This window comes from Leopardus geoffroyi, chromosome D1, assembly GCF_018350155.1.
Source record: "Leopardus geoffroyi isolate Oge1 chromosome D1, O.geoffroyi_Oge1_pat1.0, whole genome shotgun sequence".
Lineage (NCBI taxonomy): Eukaryota > Metazoa > Chordata > Mammalia > Carnivora > Felidae > Leopardus > Leopardus geoffroyi.
Window position 1 is genome coordinate 61,721,016 of NC_059329.1, and position 22,107 is coordinate 61,743,122.

General features: G+C 39.6%; 1 protein-coding gene and 1 pseudogene across 1 annotated transcript; both read right to left on the bottom strand.

Moving 5' to 3' along the window:
* Nucleotides 1-694: 694 nt before the first annotated feature.
* On the bottom strand, nt 695-1,657 carry LOC123602493 (annotated as a pseudogene).
* A 10,347-nt stretch (nt 1,658-12,004) lies between these two features.
* On the bottom strand, nt 12,005-14,251 carry LOC123600439 (olfactory receptor 51V1). The gene is made up of 2 exons (XM_045482494.1): nt 14,219-14,251; nt 12,005-12,967 (listed from the first exon to the last, which is right to left on the bottom strand). Exons 1-2 carry the CDS (start codon nt 14,249-14,251, stop codon nt 12,005-12,007), a joined length of 996 nt encoding a protein of 331 aa, XP_045338450.1.
* Between the last annotated feature and the right edge of the window lie 7,856 nt (nt 14,252-22,107).

Below are 22,107 nucleotides of genomic sequence, written 5' to 3' on the forward strand. Positions count from 1 at the left end.
CTGACTGTGGTGGGAGTGTTTTATATTTCAGCAGAATTTCAACTGTCGCTACAAACACTCAATGACTCACTATTTTCGCTTCCCAGATCTACCCAAGACAATTCCATCTGGGTTTAACCCTAAAGTATGTTTTTCTTAGTGTTATCTTGTGTATGGTTAAGAATAAGTTAAAATATGGGGCGCCTGGGTGGCGCAGTCGGTTAAGCGTCCGACTTCAGCCAGGTCACGATATCACGGTCCGTGAGTTTGAGCCCCTCGTCGGACTCTGAGCTGAAAGCTCAGAGCCTGGAGCCTGATTCCGATTCTGTGTCTCCCTCTCTCTCTGCCCCTCCCCCGTTCATGCTCTGTCTCTCTCTGTCCCAAAATTAAATAAACGTTGAAAACAAAATTTAAAAAAAAAAACAAGTTAAAATGCAAGATAATAGGATATATAGGAGAATTGAGAATATCATTCATTTATTTTTCTCAACAATTTTAAGTGCTTTAGGAAAATACATTGGAAACTTTGGCATTTATTATCCTTCTAAGTTTATTGAGAGTTACTTATGGATTCTCTTTATTCCCATTGCTCATTCAGTGTGTGTGTGTGTGTGTGTGTGTGTGTGTGTGTGTGTGTATGTGAGTGAGAAAGAGAGAGAGAAAAGTTGGGGGGTGGTTATTCAGAAATAGCCAGCATTTCGCATTATTCTTCATTTTAACAACGTGTGCTGATGGGGGACAAAAGCAAAATTACTCGGTCTTGAATCTGTTTGGTCTTCACCCCATAAATGATGGGGTTTAGCATAGGGGGCGCTACCACATAGTGGTTGGCTACCAGGATGTAGATGTGCTAAGGGACAGTTTTACCCCCAAATCTATGGGCAAAAAAGGAAAAGAATGCTGGGGCATAGAACATAAGTATGACACAGATGTGGGAACCACATGAGTTGAGGGCCTTGAATCGGGCAGAGTCGAAGGTAACTGAAACACTGCAAAGGATCATCGCGTAGGACATAATGATGAACACAATGTCTAGTCCTGTAGACAGCAGGGCCACAGTGAGGCCATAAATGATGTTGACACTGATATTGTCACATGACAATCTGGCAATACCCATGTGCTCACAGTAGGAATGGGGAATGATGTTTCTCCCACAACACGTAAGTCGGTGTACCAGGAAGGTGAATGGGAAGCAGATGATAAAGCTCCTGACCACAGCTGCGATGCCAATTTTCCCAGTGGCTGAGGAGGTTAAGATTGTGGTATATCTCAGTGGGTGACAGATGGCCACATAGCGGTCAAATGCCATGGCCAGGAGAATAGCCGATTCTGCCACAAAGAGGAAATGGATGAAGAACATCTGAGATACACAACTACCAACGGATATATCCAAGGAATGGAACCAGAAGATGGCCAGCATCTTGGGGGCTGTGGCTGTGGAAAGCAGGACATCTGATAAGGCCAGCATGGAAAGGAAGACATACATAGGCTCATGGAGATGGTGCTCAGTTACATTCAGGAAGAACAAGAAGATGTTGCCTATGACAGCCAAAATGTACATAGAACAGATAGGGATGGAGATCCAGGTATGAGAATCTTCCAGTCCTGGGATTCCAGTCAGGACATACCACATATCCTGGGGATGGGTGTGATGGTAAGAGAAAGGGGCCATCTGGGGCAGTATATTCCAGACCTAGTATCTGGATTAAAGACCACAAGTCTGACTGAAGATTGAGGAGAAGCACCACTTTCGGTTGAATGACATCTGATTAGATTGTTTGGCAATATTTTCTTCTCTGTGAAAAGATAGTGAGACGTATTAATGCACCTAAAATTGCACTCTGACTCCTTCCATGGAAGAATTAAGTCGTATCTTGGGAAAAAAATGCTTCACATTAATAAGTGCTTCATATGTGCCATAGCACTTTATAAATATCACCGTATTAAATGTTCACAATAGCCTGTTGAAAAGACCTTTACAACGATCCTCAACATGGATACTGTTGTTATTCCAACAGATGCAAAAATATTCCGCAGACTTTCAGCTTCTTGTCCCAGATCCCATTGGATTCAGGGTCAGACAGCGTAGATTTGAAAGCTCTGATCGCGGCCACCACCCGCTACTCCCTATAAAAATAAAACTAGACACAAAAACATGTCATCAAATTGTTCACTGATCGTATCCCTGAAGTATTAGACTGCGTAAGGAAGAGGGAGGGAATTCATTTTTAACTAAATACATTTTAGGCAATACAGTACATATGCTCTTCTCAACCTTGATGGGCCACTGGAATGATGCTAAGGGCCATGATAGGCACTAAACATCTACAGGTGACTTCATTGATTCTTCTCAGCTAATCAACATATTTCTTAAAATTATATGATGAATATTAAAAATCTAAAGAATATGCAGCCTCAAACCGAGTTGGAGTCTTAAATGAATGGATATGCCTGACAAGTGGTGAAGGAAAAATACACTGTCCCATTTGGGTCCCTGCTTGAAAATTAGACAATATATTTCTTTAAAATACCCCCAAGCAGGAAGTAACAGGGTTTCACATTAGGAAGTGGAGTCCCCAGGCCTTCAATAGAAGGGAGGGAGTGTAATCTACTGGTTACTACTTTTCTGTAGTTGCAACAGAATGGATAAAAGCAAGGGATGTGTTGGGTGAAATGCCAGCGAGGAGATAGCCCATTTCAGTGGGATGTGTATGTGAAGGGGCGTGTTCCTATAAACACATAGCTATGAGGGAGGGTATAGATATGGACACAAAGCAGGTGGATGACAAGTGGCTTCCATCCTCCCCCAGTCCCCATTCTCAAATCAAAGGGGGCTGAATGTATTTGCTTAAGAGGAACATGGGCTTAAGAGATGTCTGCCTTTTTACCTCTTGATTGCATTGGAGTCAATATCTTTGTGCAGCATAGTTTTACCACTTTTACTTTCAGTTTTTATTAGGTGTTCAGTATTCTAGTACTTCATATCATATGATTGAAGTGTTTGGAATCCATTTCTTTCTTTTTCTTTTTTTTTTAACTGAAGTATAGTTGATATGCAATGTACCATTAGTTTCAAGTGTACCACACTGTGATTCCACAAGTCTATATGTTATAGTATGTTATATACTTGCCATGAGTGTCCGTATGTCACCATGCAATCCTATTACAATCCCACTGACCAGATTCCCCATGCTTGGCATTTATTCCCGTGACTGCAAGCTTCTATCCCTCTCTCCCTTACTCATGTTGCCAGTCCTCCGACCTGCAGCCTGTTTGGCAAGCATTAGTTTGTTCTCTATATTCATTTGGACGCCATTTATTGAGTTAAAGTTTAGCGGACATAATACTCAAAGGGTCACCCCATTAGGACTTTCCTAAGATGGTATATGATTCTTTCAAAATAATATAATAAAATGTTGAGATGCTTAAGTCTATCGATCTACTTTAGTTACATAAACCAACTGTGTAGCCATTTAACATAGAGCTAAAATTAATTGCTGGAAATTTAATTCCAATTGGATTACGGTGTTTCGGGGACAGAAAGAAAAGATTAATCTGTGAGTGAAGTGCAGTTATGGGGAGGGGATGTTTAGTGAGTGGGGCTTCATCAGGACATCCGAGATGGGGAAGAGGAGAGTCTAAATGATGGAAGAAAAAGAAACAGAGATAGAAGAGACATAAGACAAATTTTACAGATTTTCTTCTAACCTTCCCGGTGATCTTTTGGGGCACCAGTGAGTGATCTGTTTCATTGTATTCCTTTTTGTTGTGATATAGCATTATCACTTGCAGCTCCCCAACTTATAACTCTGGGGCTCTAGGAAGCATATTTTATAATATTACTAATGGCAGATTCTGACTGAATCATGAATATATGCATAGAGGCAGTGTGTTGTTAATAGGGATTGCATACATCTGGGACCCATAGAATTATATTTAAGTGATAGCTACATCCTATTCTGACTGTATTACCACTAAAAACTACTTAATGGGAGGCTTAGTTTCCAGTTGTAAAACACCTAAATGTAAACATCAATTACAAATGTGGGTCAGTATGTTAGGGTGGTTGCCACGTATGTCAGATACATTTTTAGCTCAACATCAGATGAGATTCGGGCACTTGCAAAATTACCATCATTAAGATCAAAATAATTATTACATTGAACAAGTTCAAATTTTTGGACTTCAAGCTTCGGATCCTCTAGACAGAGATTGAGCTAATATACTGTATCCATAAAAGCCTAGACTTACTTTCATATGCTAGACACAAATGTGAATTGGTAATTTTCACCCCCAATCTGTCATTTCAGTCTTATAAAGTACAGGCGATTCAGCATGGTGAACTTGGCTTAGAAATGGAGTTTTAGGAGCACTTGGGTGGCTCAGTCAGTTACGCATCCAACTTCAGCTCAAGTCATGATCTCATGGTTTGTGAGCTGGAGCCCTACATCAGACTCTGTGCTGACAGCTCAGGCTCAGAGCCTGGAGCCTACTTTGGATTCTGTATCTCCCTCTCTCTCTGCCCCTCCACTGCTTTCTCTCTGTCAGTCTCTCATATATAAATAAACATTAAAAAAAAAAGAAATGGGGTTCTATTCTATCCTCATGTTGAGTGTGTCATCTTTGTTATATAGGGAAGGGAGTTGAAATCTCTGAGTTTATGTTTTTTAATCTGTGTTTAGCCCAGCACCTGATGTATAGTGAATAGTCTGTAAATTTTAGGGCGAAATGCGGCCATGTATTTACATACATACACATATATGCATTTTCTTTAACTACTAGACTTGTTTAGCTACAAAGCCTTGCTTTTACTACTGGAACTGGAATCCAAATTCATTGCATCTATGCACAGCATTCAGGCCCACATTTCAAAGAAAAAGAACCATTGAGCAAAATGGAAACCAAGTGCGTCTAAAAGGAAAAACCACTATTTGTGCCTTTGCAGATGGCCCATTTAGGAAAAGAGCACAAAGAGATACCTCAATTGCCCATGAGTCCCATTACAGCCACATCCAATGCCTCATAGGTCAAGACTGAGAGAAATGCAAGATGATTAGTTGCTAGGAAGACAGAGCTGCCTCTGGAGTTCCCTAAGATTTTCTTTCTTTTTTTTTTCCCTGTGTTTCCAGGTGTCTTTTTCTACATGTCTTTGCTGAGCAAAACTCAGCTTACTTACCTATACTTTCTTGGATCCTGAAGGTATTTAACTGGTTGAGAGAGAAAAATAAAATCAAGATGATGTTCAGAAGACAAACAGCAAATGTGGAGCTATTTATACCTCCTCTAGGCATCTCTCAGGCCCTAGACCTTCAGTCCCCAGAGGACTGAACTTTACACACTGGTGGAAGGAGATGGCCCAGAGTCGGCTCCTGGGAGAAACACGCCCACTGTCTCTCCCTCTACAGCATGTGCAGGGTTTCCTTGGTCCAGCACTCTGGGACATCCAAGTTAGCACACACTTGCATTGAGTACCCAGATCTCCTTTGCATGGCAGAGATTTCTTACTAGTGCAATACTGTCTTGTTCCCATGGAGGCATCTGCAAATGTAGACTGTGAATGCCACATGTGGAAGGATTGTACGCTTTTGAGAGGGCACCTAAGACTAGATTCTGTCACCTTACTTACCTTGAAATTTTAAGGCTCCTTGGCTTTCTCTCTCTTCCATTGGTCACATGGTAGAATTCGCATGAGAAGGGTCCAGAAATGCCATTAGCTACCATAGAGAGTTTTATTTGGATTTTGATGTGGATTTTTATTTTCTCAGCCTGAGCTGCTCTTCTTCTCTTCTTTCTCCCTTTCCTCCTCCTCCTCCTCCTCCTCCTCCTCTTCCTCCTCCTCCTCCTCTTCCTCCTTCTTCTTTCAGAGACAAAGAGAGTGGACGAGGGACATAGGAACAGGGAGAGAAAGAATCCCTATTCAGTGCTCAGTGCTCAGCGTGAAGCCTGACATGAGTCTTGATCTTACAACCTGGGATCATGACCTGATCAAGAGTCGAAGGCTTAACTGACTGAGTCACCCAGGTGCCTCTCTTTCCTTTTCCGTTTTCTTTTTAAACTTTCTCTGTCCTGGTAACTTTTCTCTAAATGCATTGGGATTGTCTGGGGGTTGGGCTAAGGTTCTAATTATAATCATAATCTTGATTTCACATTTCTTTTATTGTTTAATTTTGCTTTTTAAAAAAAATTTGGAGAATCTTTTCATATATGTAGTAAACCTTTTTTGTCTTTTCTGTATCTATCACGGACCCTCACACGAATTTTGTCTCTCTTGGTTATTATTCTTTCTCCATTCCATTACAATAGGTTCGCTTCTGCACACTGTGGAAGGTAATCTGAGAAGCTGACTGCAATCATGTCCTTCTCTATCTCTCTGTGTGTGCTGCTGCTGTCATCTGTGGTGGAGCCCATTTCTCCTTCCCTTGAACCTGGGATGACAGTTCTTGTGACCACATAATGTAGCAGGAATGATGGTGATGTTCTTGGGTGACTGAGCCAATGTAATATGAAGTCTGGCAACTTCTACCTTGTTTTTTATTCAAAGCCAGGCACCCATATTAGGAATAGAACTCCACTGAAATCATACCAATAATATGAAGAAGCTATCCCCATGGAGAGAGGGTGACTATGGAGATGAGCCCAAAGGCACCAGGCAGGGGACTGAAGTCCGTGGACTTTTCAACTCAGCTGAGGCTGAATTCTTAGTTGAATGCTACCTATTGAGGTACCACAGCCCACTCCTTATGGAAACAGAACCATACGGTCAAGCCTTACCTGGATTGTTGACCCACAGAATTGTGAGAAACAATAAGTCATTGTTGTTTGGAGACACTAAGTTTGGGGATGGTTTGTTACACAAGAGATAAAAATTATAACATAGCAAATATTTTGAAATGATTTCATAATTTCTTTTTGGTCCTGACTTCAATTTGTTAAATTTAACTTTTTTTTAAGTTTATTTATTTTTGAGAGAGAGCAAGCATGAACGGGGGAGGGCCAGAGAAAGAGAGAGAGAGGGAGAGAATCCCAAGCAGACTCTGCGCTATCAGCACGGAGCCTGATGTGGGGCTTGAACCCACTAATCGCAAGATCACGACCTGAGATGAAATCAAGAGTCGGCAGCGTAACCAACTGAGCCACCCAGGCACCCCAACTTTAAACAATTCTTATATCATATGATCTATTTCTTGTCTATTTCTCTACTGTCTTTATTTTCTTATTTTATTCCCATATCTACCAATTATTCATAGAGGGAATGACTTCAGATCGAAGCAATATAATGTAGTTTCTCTAGGACACACCGGTGTTTGAGTGTGTCTGTGTGTGTTGTGTGGGTGTTCTTGCAGGGGAGACAGAGCATTTATCACCAGAAACATTTTTATTTTCATTTTTATTTTTATTTTCTATTTTAGACAGAAGCTCTTCACTGGAAATGCTTCCTGTTTTCCAGGAATATTGATAACAGTTGTATACAGGAGAGTGAGGGGGTTCTTTCAGAATAAGGTGGTTACTAGTTTTTTGTCAGTTTTAATGACAACCATTTCTGTCATGGTTTTTCCTCCCACAAAATCAACACTTGCTCAAGAGTATTTTCAAGCCTATGTCCATGCACTTTCAACTACTGCTATTAAATCCCCATTTGAGGAATGTCTGACTCAAAAGGCCTCAGATCTGTTCTCACTACTTTCCATTACAGGGTGGACTCTCTTTTTTGGCATTTGTGTCAGGGTTTGTGGTATTTCCAGTGTTTTCCCTAACAGTAGGCTACTGTCCCCCAACCCTCTCTCCCTAGACAGTCTTTTGGGTGTGGCTTGGGGGCTGGCTCAGAAAGTAGGAGATTGTTTTTCTCCCTATACATGAAAATATGGGTTGGCTCTTCTGCTCCTTATCGATTGAGGGAGGGCAAGGAACGTGTAAACATACAGAGATACAAGTGTCTACTGTTATCGTCAGGATCCCAGTAGCTTTCCTCAAAATTTCACAGGGATTTTATGCTACCTTCTAGATCCTGTGTTACTGTGGATATTGGCAAGGCCATTCTGGTTTCCAATCCTACAGGTATCAGCTGTTTGTTTACTAACTTAATCATTTCCCTTTTGAAGCTACTAGTGTGTCCTTTTTACTACTCCCATTTTATATAAAAACTTAATGATTGCGTGTCTGATTTGTAAACCATTGAGCCAATATTGATGCATTACTATTAACCAAAGCCCACAGTTTACATCAAGATTCACTTTCTCTGTTACAGTTCTATGCTTCTGATAAGTACAGATCTATCCAAGAGTAGAACTTTCCTATGGAACGATTCCTGAGCTGAAATGGCATAAAACAAAGAAGCAATTACCATTAATTCATATGAAAAATTGTTTTAACATTTCCAGTCCCCCAAAATAACCTCTGTTATGGTTTTCTGGCGCCTTCAGATATGTCTTGCTAATAGATGCACAAAATTAATCTGGATAAAGCACAGATGCTCAGAGACACGTTTCAAAACTCTGGGGGGTTGATGTTGTGATGTTGAGTGTGGGTCCCCAGGAAGGCTGGCCTCCTCTCGCTCCCTCTATTATGGTTCAATGCAAAACACACACTGAATGCTTGTTTTGCTTTTCGCTTATTTTGTAAAAGTGAAAATACTCTTCAGAGTTCTTTCAAGTAGTGACAACAGGTACTGAGGTAGGTCTTTCCGAAGAGCTAAGGGGCATAACGTGAACTTTCAAAAAGTGGGGGATACCTGTACATAATGTCATATACCCTCCATCACAGTATCTTACAGATCACTTTCACTACTCTACAATTCCCTGTGCTCCACCCATTCAACTCTCCCTCTCTCTTCCTACACTCCTGGCTACACTAATCTTTATGCTGTTTCTAATTTCTATAGTTTTGCCTTTTCCAGAATGTCATATAGTTGGAATCATATACAGATGTAACCTTCTCTGGATGGCTTCTTTCACTCCAAACTGTGCATTAAAGGCTCTTCCATGTCTTTTCATAGCTTGATAGCTCTCTTTTTTTTTTTTATTTTTTTTTAATGTTTATTTGCTTTAGAGACAGAGAGAGACAGAGTGTGAGCAGGGGAGGGGCAGAGAGAAAGAGGGAGACAGAATCCGAAGCAGGCTCCAGGCTCCATGCTGTCAGCACAGAGCCCGATGAGGGGCTCAAGCTCACAAGCTGTGAGATCATGACCTGAGCCAAAGTCAGACTCCTAGCCGACCGAGCCACCCAGGTCCCCCCAGATGGTATTTTTAATACCTGTGGTAGGTCTGTCAATTCTCAATGTGAGGACCCTAGCTGATGGCTCTAAAATTGCCATCCTCCCTAGGAAGGGGTTTAGTTATTTTATGTTAGTGCTCCAAGATAGAGAGGCCTATGTAAAGCATACAATCCAAAGCACAAACTTTCGTAACTTGTTCCTTTCTGTATAAAACCCAGTAATCAGGAAGTGTATTTTCATCAGTTTCCTTCCTTCATTTTCCTTCCTTTGACCCCCTTCCACTGGGTCATGGATTTTAAGACAATCTGAAGTTCTTCACAAGTCTTATCATTATAGTCCAATTACCCAGTTCTAGAACCAGCTGTGATTTCTGAGTATGTACCAGATATTTTCAAGCCCATTGTCCACAGCCATTGGTTCCAACTATTTTGGCTCATATTCCTACAAGTTGCCATAATCTGAGGTACAGATACTCAGAGCCTTGATGAATAGAGTCTTCAAATGGACCTTCCCACTCCTCATATTAAACATGACTCTCCAACCAACGACTCAGGTGTGTTAGGCATATGTCTCTGTTCCATTAACTCCATATAAGTTCACATCAGTCTCCCAGCATGCCTGGCAGGGCAGAACATGTCCTGCAGTTGCAGAGGCCCCTGCTTCCCCCAAACGGAGTCAGTGCTGAGCAAAGGTGATTATGTAGCATCAAGACATTGAAGGGAAGCTTGTCTAGCCGCTGAGCGATGTGTGCCCAAAGATGATCCGTGAGACACAACATGACCTCTGCCGACTCAGTAGCTAACTCTCGTTTCATTCTAAAACTGGTCATATGGATCTTGTGCAATTGGCACATGCCAAGGTGCTTTGCTCTGTCCAGGAACTATTTCCCCACTTTTAAGCGGTTGGAAACTAAAGTGTGTCTTTTTGCTTTCTACACTGACTACTTAATTGAATGGAACAATAGCAAGGAGAGAAATATATAAACACAAGTCTGGAATAAAATTTTTAAGTACAGGGGCACCTGGGTGGCTCAGTTCGTTAAGCATCTGACTTCAGCTCAGGTCATGATTTTGCAGTTCGTGGGTTCAAGCCCCGTCTCCGGCTCTGTGCTGACAGCTCAGAGCCTGGAGCCTGCTTTGGAGTCTGTGTCTCCCTCTCTCTCTCTGCCCCTCCCCTGCTCATGCTCTGTCTCTCTCTGCCTCAAAAATAAATAGAAATAATATTAAAAAATTAAAAATAAAATTTAAGTACATAGATTTAGGTTTATATCTAAAAATATTCAGAAATACTTGCTTCCTTGGTGTAAGATTACTCTGATGCATTAATCTGCTGAGTATTAGCTAACACTTTCCTCCTTAGGTACTTAAGAGATTTTAATAATATTAAACCAATTATTTTCTCTTTATCTCTGCACAGATACCTTTTTCCTTTCTTTCTCCCCTTCTTTTGAAAATTGAACTATATTACTTAGAAGGGAACCTATTTATGTTTTATATATATATATATATATTTTTTTTTTTTTTTTAAATAAGAATCAATCAGGGGTACCTGGGTGGCTCAGTCAGTTAAGCGTCCAACTTCGGCTCAGGTCATGATCTCACAGTCTGTGAGTTCGAGCCCCGCGTCGGGCTCTGTGCTGACAGCTCAGAGCCCGGAGCCTGTTTCAGATTCTGTGTCTCCCTCTTTCTCCCTCCTCCCCCACTCATGCTCTGTCTCTCTCTTCTCAAAAATAAATATATGTTAAAAAATTTAAAAAAAATAAATCAGAATCAATCATAAGCCTAAAGTTTCATCTGCTCAGATTATTCCCCTATTTAGATTTAAAAGTGAAGGATTTGGAGCCAAATCCACTCCCACATATGGAGTCTACATATAAAATATAACTAGTGAGGATTCCAATTTAAGGTAGATGTGACGGATGCCTGACTGGCTCAGTTGGTGGAACATTCAACTCTTGATTTGGGGTTGTAAGTTCAAGCCCATGTTAACTATAGAAATTACTTTAAAACATTTTTAAATCTTTAAAAAATAAATAAAGTAGATGTGGGGAAAATTGAATCTATAGTCATATTCCATTTTACGTGCTCTTTATACTTGCAGTGTCCAATAAAGCAGCCACTGCATTGTCCAAAACAACCTTCTTTTAACATTTAAATATAAATTAACTACAATTAACCAGATCAAAAATGTACTTGCCCAGTTATATTATTTACATTTCAAGGGCTCAATAGCCACATGAAGCTATTGTTATATGTTCGTCTATATTATTCTATATTAGAAAACGTCTCCATCCTTTTAGAAAAATTCTACTGCACAATTCTGGTCCATCTAGTTATCACAACATCCTTGTGAGTTGGGCACTTTCCCCATTTTGAAGATTAATTGAGTCTCAGAATTAAAGAAGCTTCAAGGTATCCACCTTTGAAACCAGAAGACCTAGGATTTGAATCCAGCTCTGTTTCAATGCAAAGAAAATACTTGAATATCCATTTGGGGCACAATAACTAGTTTTATCCTTTCTTGAATATGATCATACTTATGGCATGAACATACTGTCTTGTTTTACACAAATTGACAGTTGGTAGAAAATTTATGGAATGTTTCAGATGGAGTCTCCCACCTCTAGCCCTAAGAACAGTTGACTTCCAAAACATAGCCTAAAATGGGACTTGTTTCTGCATTTATGTTTAAAATGTATTTTAAAATCAAGAATCATAGACCCTGGGCTAAATCTCTAATAAAATTCATTTTTTGGTATTGAATTTTGTGTGTTAGTTATTGTTGCTGTTTTGTTTTTTTAAAGACCTGAGCACCTCAATATATTTTCAGAGAAAAGAGTCTGAGCATTCTGCTACGAATCTGCTGGGTCTTGACACTGTAGATGATGGGGTTCATCAAAGGTGGAAAAAGGATGTAGATGTTGCCCATAAGTACATGGACCACAGGGGAGAGATGCTTGCCAAAACGGTGCATCATTGTGAGGCTAATGATAGGGATGTAGAACACGAGAACAGCACAAATGTGGGAGACACAAGTCTGAAATGATTTATGCCGCTCCTCCTGAGAGGCAATTACCAGCACTGACCTAAGAATCAGGAAATAGGAGTAAAGGATCAGAATAGCATCCAACAATAGTGTGAAAATGACCAGCATCAGGGCATAGTAGCTATTGAATCTTATGTCTGAGCAAGCAAGGCGGAGAAGATCCTGGTGTAGGCAGAATGAGTGAGAGAGGATGTGGGAATGGCAGTAATGGAAAAATTTCAGATTGATAATGGGGGGTGTAATAAAGAAGAAACTCCTACCTACTATGGTGAGCCCAATTTTGAAAATCCTGGAATTAGTCAGAATGGAGGAATAACGCAGTGGATTACAAATAGCAACATACCTATCAAAGGCCATCGTAAGGAGAACAGAGGACTCCATGAAGGAAAGACCATGGATAAAATAGGACTGGGCAATGCAGGAATTCAGGCTGATTTCTCGAATGAACCCCCACAGGATCCCCAGCACTGTGTGGAATGTGGACAGCCCCATGCACAGGTCAGTGAGGGCCAGCATGGCCAGGAAGTAGAACATGGGCTGGTGCAGGCTGGGCTCTGTCCGGATCACATGTAGCACCATGCAATTGCCCGAAAGCACCATGGCATAGATGGTCAAAAAGGGAATGGAGATCCAGGGATACTGCTGCTCCAGGCCAGAAAATCCAGTGAGAAGAAAGGAGGAAGAATTCATGATAGGGCTTACCAAACCGGTAATTCTGGAACTGAGATACTTCTTCCGAGCAGAAAGGAAGTATTTTCCAAAAGAAATCCTCCAATTTCAGATGAGTAAGGTGAAATTTCTAAGTAAATGAAAATATACTTAAAGTTAATTAAGTTTACAGAGTATTAGATGAGTAACTCTCTTCTTTAGCCATGTATTATCTGCTACCTGGAAGAGAATAGTGTTCTCCTGATGTCATTTAAGAGCCATTATTCATCCACTGGCAAGATGCATAGATGTCCTTAGAAGCCACAAGCGAAAGCGAATAGACTAGAGGAAGCTAATTTTCAGAAAAGATATGTTACCTGGAATATTTTCCCAGAGGTTCTGGTAAAAGGTGTACCTGTAAAATTGAGAGCTGAGGTTTTTAAAGTAATTATTAGTTTCTTCCCTCTAATTCATTAAGCATTGAAAATAAAGAGTAAGAATTGGCAGGGCAACTGGGTCGTTCAGTCAGTTGAGTGTCCAACTTCAGCTCAGGTCATGATCTTGCCGTTGGCGAGTTCAAGCCCTGTGTTGGCGAGTTCAAGCCCTGTGTTGGGCTCTGTGCTGACAGCTCAGAGCCTGGAGCCTGCTTCAGATTCTGTGTCTCCCTCTCTCTCTGCCCCTCCCCCACTCATGCTCTGTCTCTCTTTGCCTCAAAAATAAATATAAACGTTAAAAAATTTTTTTAAAGAGTAAGATTTAGCTTTTAAGTATCCAAAATCTGTTTAAATAGTCACTGTGTACCCATAGTTTTCCATTTTCTGCTGCTCTCCAAGTATATTTTTCCTCCAAATAGTACTTAGGGAAAGACGCTCCTGTTTTATTCCACTTCAGATAACATAGCCAAGAAGTACTTTTTGTTCTCCTGTGGTGATAAGTAGAGAGTAATATTTATGCAAGAGGCCTTTGGTGAGTGATTTCCCAGTAGAATTCTCACCCCCTGAGATGTTCAACTTATCTGTGCCCTTGTGATATGGAGACTTAGGTTGAAGACAGTCTCAGACACCAGCCCACTTAGTCATTTATTGAATCAGTAGGTTAAGTATTCATTTAATATACATTTATTGAACATATGAGCAGGGTTTTTTTTTTCTCTTCACGAGAACCTACCATTCTAAAGATTCGAAAGAGGGTCAATGTCAGTTAAGTCCGGAATTTTAAAAAGCCTCATTGCAACAGAATTGACTTGCTTCTTCCTCACATTGAGTTCTGCCCCTGGGAGTCATGATAAATGGTTTAAGCCTCTTATAATGTAGGCAGATGTTTAAAAGTCCATACTGGCTTGTGTGTTTGATTTAATTGTTCCAACATGTTAAATTAGCCTCAGATTCTGACTTCATCTTGTGACCTATTTCCCATCTTTGTCATACTAGCCCACCAGGCAGCTCCTCAGGCTAACCTTCTTCTGAATGCACCTTGTTTCCCTGTGAGACCTTTTCTAGAATCCTGTCTATTGTTATTGCTTGCCCTGAACCCCTCTCCGCATTAGATAACTTAGCCTGCTATTTTTAATTGTCTCCTTCGTTGAATGATTGGAGTGTTTGCTCTTGGAAGACAAATCTGTTAGCCTCAGCCTCAAGCACTTACCTTCTTTTATTTCTCAAACACCATTTTTATTCTTTCATGAGATTTCCTTCCAAATATTCTTTCTGCCTAAGATGCTCTTTTCACAGAGATGGTCTTTCCCATCTTCTCCCCAACCTCTCCTCCACTTTTAAAACCAGCCTGTCCCTTTCGTCTTCAATTCAACTATTACTTCTCAGGAAGCCCCTTAACTAAGACAGATTTCCCCCGCATATCTATTATTTGGGTAACCATATTTATCTTTATATAACTTATTGAATTTACAATTTGATATTCATTAGCCTACATAAGAGACTAAGGTCTCTACTAAGTTCCCTGAGAGGGGGCATAGTGTTAATTTTTATTCACCATTGTAGCCTGAAATTTACACCTCAAAGTCCTCACCTCTCCTGTGAGCTCATACTCATGGATACAGCTGCCTACTTTGATATCTTCATCTGGATATTTCATCTCAAAACTCAAATTATAACAAAAAATATTTGGTTTTCCTCATAATGCCTTCACCAATCACAATATTGCTTAAGAAAACTCTCAAGAATCTTTCTCAATTCTTCCCTTTCCTTCCCTTTCCTGGATATCAAATCCTTCATCTATTTCTATAGTTTCCACCCTAAAACATACCCAGAATGTGTCCACTTCTTACCTATACATTACACACTGTCACTGTACTGGTAAACAACATCATCAACTGTTCCTTGGCTATTGTAATTGGCTAATTTACCAGCTAGATTTATTGTTTTGCACTTGCCCCCTAAAGTTGTATTCTCCCCAAAGAAACCAGATTGCTTTTCTGCAAACATCTACTGGATCACATGAGCTTATGTTAAACAAAACAAAACAAAGCAAAACAAAACAAATGCCACTGATGGATTTTCATTGCTCTTAAAATAAAAAATAATTTATTTCTCATAGTCAGAAAACTTTAAATGATCTGACCCTCACAAACCTCTCCATCTACATCATAGACCACTGTTATTTTAGCTCCCTAATATCCAGGAATCTTTAATTCCTCAAAACAAATTGAGAGTATTCCTGCCTCAGAGTCTTTGTTCTTAATCTTCTCTCTGCTTAGAATGATCTGTTTCAAGTATTTGCACAAAACCTCTTTTCTTCATTCAGGATTCTCCCACTCCAGATGACATAGCCAACAATTACTTTTTCTTCTTTGGTAAAGTTCATTGTGGCTTCCTCAGAGGGATTTTTGTAACCCACCAACATTTCTTCTTTCTCTCAAATAAGTTACTCTTAGCACAATACCCTGCTTTGTGTTTATACCACTTATCGTATGCTGATTTTCCATTAGATCTATTGGAAGTTCTGGAAGACCAGGAGCCATGTCTGGTTTATGCTCACTGAAATGCAAAATGAGGTTTAGCACCAAGTGGGCATTTAGCAAATAATTATTGAATTATTTGAATTAATTTATGAGTTAAGAGCTGCAAAATTACAAAGGTATAAAAACAAGTTAGGGTTGCCTGGGTGGATCAGTCAGCTAAGCATCCAAATCTTGATTTCAACTCAGGTCATGATCTCACAGTTTATGGGTTCAAGCTACATAGCCTGCTTGGGATTTCTCTCTCTCCCTCTCTCTCTATTCCTCCCTTGCTTGCATGCCTTCTCTCAAATAAATAAACACCAACATCAAAAAAAAGAAAAAACAAGCTAAATTCAAATACATTGTAAAAAATGTTGTGAAATCTAAACACTCATATCTTGAAGTACACATCTGGCCCTTGCTGGCCATGTGCTACAAAATGTGTGTCATCCTACGTAAGTTTTATATAATATGTAAAACAGACGCAGCCTTAGGCATTCCTGCTGACCCTGAACACAATACTCAGAACCCAAATATGATTCTTATTGTTCACAACCTGACCCAGACATGGAAGCTTGGCCATGGGATTGGTATCAAAAGATTGAAACATTCTGTGAGTATAGGCATACATTAAAAGCCATACTCTCATTCAAGCTTCTTCAGACTAGCCACGAAGGTTAATGGTGCTGCCTCAATGTTGGAGAATTTTTTTTAATTCTATTTTGAGATAGGGTGGAAATTAGGAGAAGATAGGGCTGATGAAATGAATAAATGAAGATTTCAAGAAGAAAGTGGTTAGATATGTCAGATGCACTCTATGCTCCATCTGTATCAACAAGGGGAAAAAGAATATCATTTCCCCAAACATCATGCTATACTATGGTCCCTCAAAGTCAGTGTGTGTAATATTTCTGTCTGAATTTCTAGCAACCAGAACAATGCCAGGCACAAAATAAATAATTAGTGAAGACAAGCAGCAGTGAAGTTGAGTCGAGGGCAGTGGTAGGAGATTATGGGGCTGGCTCTGTACACTTTGTCTGGAATGTTGATTTGGAAACCCTATCTGTGATCAAATTAAACAGACCATTCTTTCAGAAGAGTCTTTTCTTACATCCTCCAATTCAAACTTACCTACATGTTCAGTTACCTCTGCATTTCTTTTATTTATTTATTTTTCTGTTCTTTGGAAATGATCCTCTATTTGATTACTTGCTGCCTTTTTCTCAGATTAGGAAGGGTAATGACCAACAGTCTGTATTACCCTAAAGGAATAAAGGAAGATTGTTGGATCTAAAAGTCAGAGCCTTTTCAGTATATTGAATAAAAAACATCTGTTTGCCAGGATAGTCCAGGTTTCTGCTTGTTTACTCATAGGATTATTTAATGACACTCATATACAACCTGCTTTGGACAATAAATTAAATGGTCTCATTCTTTGAGTAATCCCTCTAATGGTCCCATTTGGACACCAGAAGGGGGTAGAAGCAGGCCACTGAATTGTCCCCTCTTCAGGGATGCATAAAGCAAGTTTGCTTTAGAACTGGGTAAGTGTAAGTGAGGCCAAGCCCTTCAGAGTCTTGGCATGGCTGAAGAAATAAGAACCTTCTATAACACTGATCCAGAAAAACTGGGCGTTCAGGAGTTCTCAGTATGTTAGCGTTGGAGGTGACTTATTTACCACAAACCCACAATAGGCTTAAAATCCCAGTTTACAGGGATGGTTAGTTACTATTATTCATTTTGTGAATATTCTCTTTATTATGTATTGTTTATTTATCTATTCTTATTATATATTTCTTACTAATTGTATTATATAAGATGTCTATAAATAATAATCTCATTATAGTTAAAATATTGAAAAATGATTATCCATAATTTAGAACCATGATAAAAATTTAACTGTGGTCATTCTGGTGTTTGAGAAGTTTCTGTCAGGATTCTTATAGTTTGATTGTACTATGATTCAAATGATCTGTATCAAGGAAATTTGTCTGTTTCAACACTTATTCTATATTTAAGACAATGTAAGAAAACTGAAATAAAAACCAGACATAATAAGATGTCAAACACTGAATGAAACACAAAAAACAAGTGGAAGTGGTTGTAAGTGGCAACTAAATCTATCTTTAATCATACTAAAATAAGCAATTAATTTTTTTTTTTGTGGGGGGAGAGTGTGTGCACAAGTGGGAGAGAGGGGCTGAGGGAGAGAGACAGAGAGAGACACAGAGAGAGAGAGAGAGAGAGAGAGAGAGAGAGAGATTCTTAAGTAGGCTCCATGCTCAGCACCAAGCCTAATGAGGGACTCAATCTCAAAACACTGGGATTATGACCTGAGTTGAAATCAAGAGTCAGATACTCAACCCACTGAGCAACCGAGCCCCAGCAGTTAAATTTTTTAGTATAAACACTGCAAATGTTACAAATGGCTTTTTTAATTTTTTTTTAAAATTTATATCGAAGTTAGTTAGCATATAGCGCAACAATGATTTCAGGAGTAGATTCCTCAATGCCCCTTACCCATTTAGCCCATTCCCCACTGCCACAAACCCTCCAGTAACCCTCTGTTTGTTCTCCATATTTAAGAGTCTCTTATGTTTTGTCCACCTCCCTGTTTTATATTATTTTTGTTTCCCTTCCCTTATGTTCATCTAGTTTGTCTCTTAAAGTTCTCATATGAGTGAAGTCATATGATGTTTGTCTTTTGCTGACTAATTTCACTTAGCATAATACCCTCCAGTTCTATCCATGTAGTTGCCAATGGCAAGATTTCATTCTTTTGTATTGCCGAGTAATACTCCATTTTATATATATATATATATATATATATATATATATATATATATATATATAGGGGCTGTTTCCATACTTTGGTATTGTTGATAGTGCTACTATAAACATGGGGGTGCATGTGTCCCTTCGAAACAGCCCACCTATATTCCTTGGATAAATACCTAGTAGTGCAATTGCTGGGTCATAAGGTAGTCCTATTTTTAATTTTTTGAGGAACCTCCATACTGTTTTCCAGAGTGGCTGCACCAGCTTGCATTGCCACCAACAATGCAAAAGAGATCCTCTTTCTCCAATCCTCACCAAAGTCTGTTGTTGCCTGAGTTGTTAATGTTAACGATTCTGACAGATGTAAGGAGGTATCTCATAGTGGTTTTGATTTGTATTTCCCTGATGATGAGTGATGTTGAGCATTTTTTCATGCGTCAGTTGGCCATCTGGATGTCTTCTTTGGAGAAGTGTCTATTCATGTCTTTTGCCCATTTCTTCGCTGGATTCTTTGTTTTGTGGGTGTTGAGTTTGATAAGTTCTTTATAGATTTTGGATACTAACCATTTATCTGATATGTCATTTGCAGATATCTTCTCCCATTCTGTCAGTTGCCTTTTAGTTTTGCTGATAGTTTCCATTGCTGTGCAGAAGCTTTTTATTTTGATGAGGTCCCAGTAGTTCATTTTGACATTTGTTTCCCTTGCCTCCAGAGACATGTTGAGTAAGAAGTTGCTGCAGCCAAGATCAAAGATGTTTTTGACTGGTTTCTCCTGGAGGATTTTGATGGCTTCCTGTCTTACATGTAGGTCTTTCATCCTTTTGAGTTTATTTTTGTGAATGGTGTAAGAAAGTAGTCCAGGTTCAGTCTTCTTCATGTTGCTATCCAGTTTTCCCAGCACCACTTGCTGGAGAGACTGTCTTTATTCCACTGGATATTCTTTCCTGCTTTGTCAAAGATTAGTTTGCCATACGTTTGTGGATCCATTACTGGGTTCTGTATTCTGCTCCACTGATCTGAGTGTCTGTTCTTATGCCAGTCTGTTCTTATACTGTCTTGATGATTACAGTTTTGTAGTATAGCTTGAAGTCCGGGATTGTGATGCCTCCTGCTATGGTTTTCTTTTTCAAGATCGCTTTGGCTATTCAGGGTCTTTGCTGTTTCCATACAAACTTTAGGATTATTTGTTCTAGCTAGCTCCGTGAAGAATGCTGGTGGTACTTTGATAGGGATTGCATTGCATATGTAGATTGCTTTGGGTACTATCGACATTTTAACAATATTTGTTCTTCTTATCCAGGAGCATGGAATCTTCTTCCATTTTTTGGTGTCTTCTTCAATTTCTTTCATAAGCTTTCTATAGTTTTCAGTGTATAGATTTTTCACCTCTCTGGTTAGATTTATTCCTAGGTATTTTATGGTTTTTGGTGCAATTTTGAATGGGATTGATTCCTTGATTTCTCCTTTTGTTGCTTCATTTTTGGTGAATAGGAATGCACCCGATTTCTGTGCCTTGATTTTATATCCTGCAATTTTGCTGAATTCATGAATCAGTTCTAGCAGTTTTTTGGTGGAATCCTGTGGGTTTTCCCACAGGAAAAGAGTGAAAGTTTGACCTCCTCCTGGCCGATTTGGATGCCTTTTATTTCTTTGTGCTGTCCAGTTGCAGAGGCTAAGACTTCAATACTATGTTGAATAACAGTGGCAAGAGTGGACATCCCTGTCTTGTTCCTGACCTTAGAGGGAAAGCTCTCAGTTTTTCCCGATTGAGGATGATATTAGCTTTGGGTCGTTCATATATGGCTTCTATGATCTCGAGGTATGATCCTTCTATCCCTACTTTCTTTTTTTTCCCTTTTTTAAAAATGAATTTTATTGTGAAATTGGTTTCCATACAACACCGAGGGCTCATCCCAACAGGTGCCCTCCTCAATGCCCATCACCCACTTTCCCCTCCCTCCCAACCCCCATCATCCCTCAGTTTATTCTCAGTTTTTAAGAGTATCTTATGATTTGGCTCCCTCCCTCTCTTTTTTTTTTCCTTCCCCTCCTCCATGGGTTTCTGTTAAGTTTCTCAGGATCCACATATGAGTGAAAACATATGGTATCTGTCTTTCTCTGCCTGACTTATTTCACTTAGCATCACACTCTCCAGTTCCATCCACGTTGCTACAAAAGGCCATATTTCATTCTTTCTCATTGCCATGTAGTACTCCATTGTGTATATAAACCACAATTTCTTTATCCATTCATCAGTTGGTGGACATTTAGTCTCCTTCCATAATTTGGCTATTGTTGAAAGTGCTGCTATAAACATTGGGGTACAAGGGCCCCTATCCCTCAGGACTCCTGTATCCCTTGGGTAAATTTCTAGTAGTGCTATTACTGGGTCCTAGGGCAGATCTATTTTTAATTTTTTGAGGAACCTCCACACTGTTTTCCAGAGTGGCTGCACCAGTTTGCATTCCTATCAACAGGGTAAGAGGGTTCCCATTTCTTCACATCCACTCCACACCTATAGTCTCCTGTTTTATTCATTTTAGCCACTCTGACTGGTGTGAGGTGTTATCTCAGTGTGGTTTTGATTTGTATTTCCCTGATGAGGAGTGACATTGAGCATCTTTTCATGTGCCTTTTGGCCATCTGGATGTCTTCTTTACAGAAGTGCCTATTCATGTTTTCTGCCCATTTCTTCATTGGATTATTTGTTTTCCGGGTGTGTAGTCTTGTGAGTTCTTCATAGATTTTGGATACTAGCCCTTTGTCTGATATGTCAGTTGCAAATATCTTTTCCCATTCTGTTGGCTGCCTTTTAGTTTTGTTGTTTCCTTTGCAGTGCAGAAGCTGTTTATCTTCATGAGGTCCCAAGAGTTCATTTTTGCTTTTAATTCCCTTGCTTTTGGAGATGTGTCAAGTAAGAAATTGCTGCAGCTGAGGTCAGAGAGGTTTTTTTTCCTGCTTTCTCCTCTAGGGTTTTGATGGTTTCCTGTCTTACATTCAGGTCCTTTATCCATTTTGAGTTTATTTTTGTGAGTGGTGTTAGAAAGTGGTCTAGTTTCATTCTTCTGCATGTTGCTGTCCAGTTCTCCCAGCACCATTTGTTAAAGAGACTGTCTTTTTCTGTTGGATATTCTTCCCTGCTTTGTCAAGGATTAGTTGGTCATACTTTTGAGGGTCCAATTCTGGAGTCTCTATTCTATTTCATTGGTCTATGTGCCTGTTTTTGTGCCAATACCATGCTGTCTTGATGATTACAGCTTTGTAGTAAAGGCTAAAATATGGGATTGTGAAGTCTCCTGCTTTGGTCTTCTTCAATATTATTTTGGCTATTCAGGGTCTTCTGTGGTTCCATACAAATCTTAGGATTGCTTGTTCTAGCTTTGAGAAGAATGTTGGTGCAATTTTGATTGGGATTGCATTGAATGTGTAGATAGCTTTGGGTAGTATTGACATTTTAACAATATTTATTCTTCCAAAGCATGAGCACGG

What these genes read in the sequence shown, in the direction of transcription:
- LOC123600439 (XM_045482494.1), bottom strand. Translation starts at nt 14,251, where the DNA reads ATGTTGGAACAATTAAATCAAACACACAAGCCA. An exon ending in TAAATCAAACACACAAGCCA is followed by an intron (nt 12,968 to 14,218) that starts GTATGGACTTTT and finishes TCTGCTCGGAAG; the next exon opens with AAGTATCTCAGTTCCAGAAT.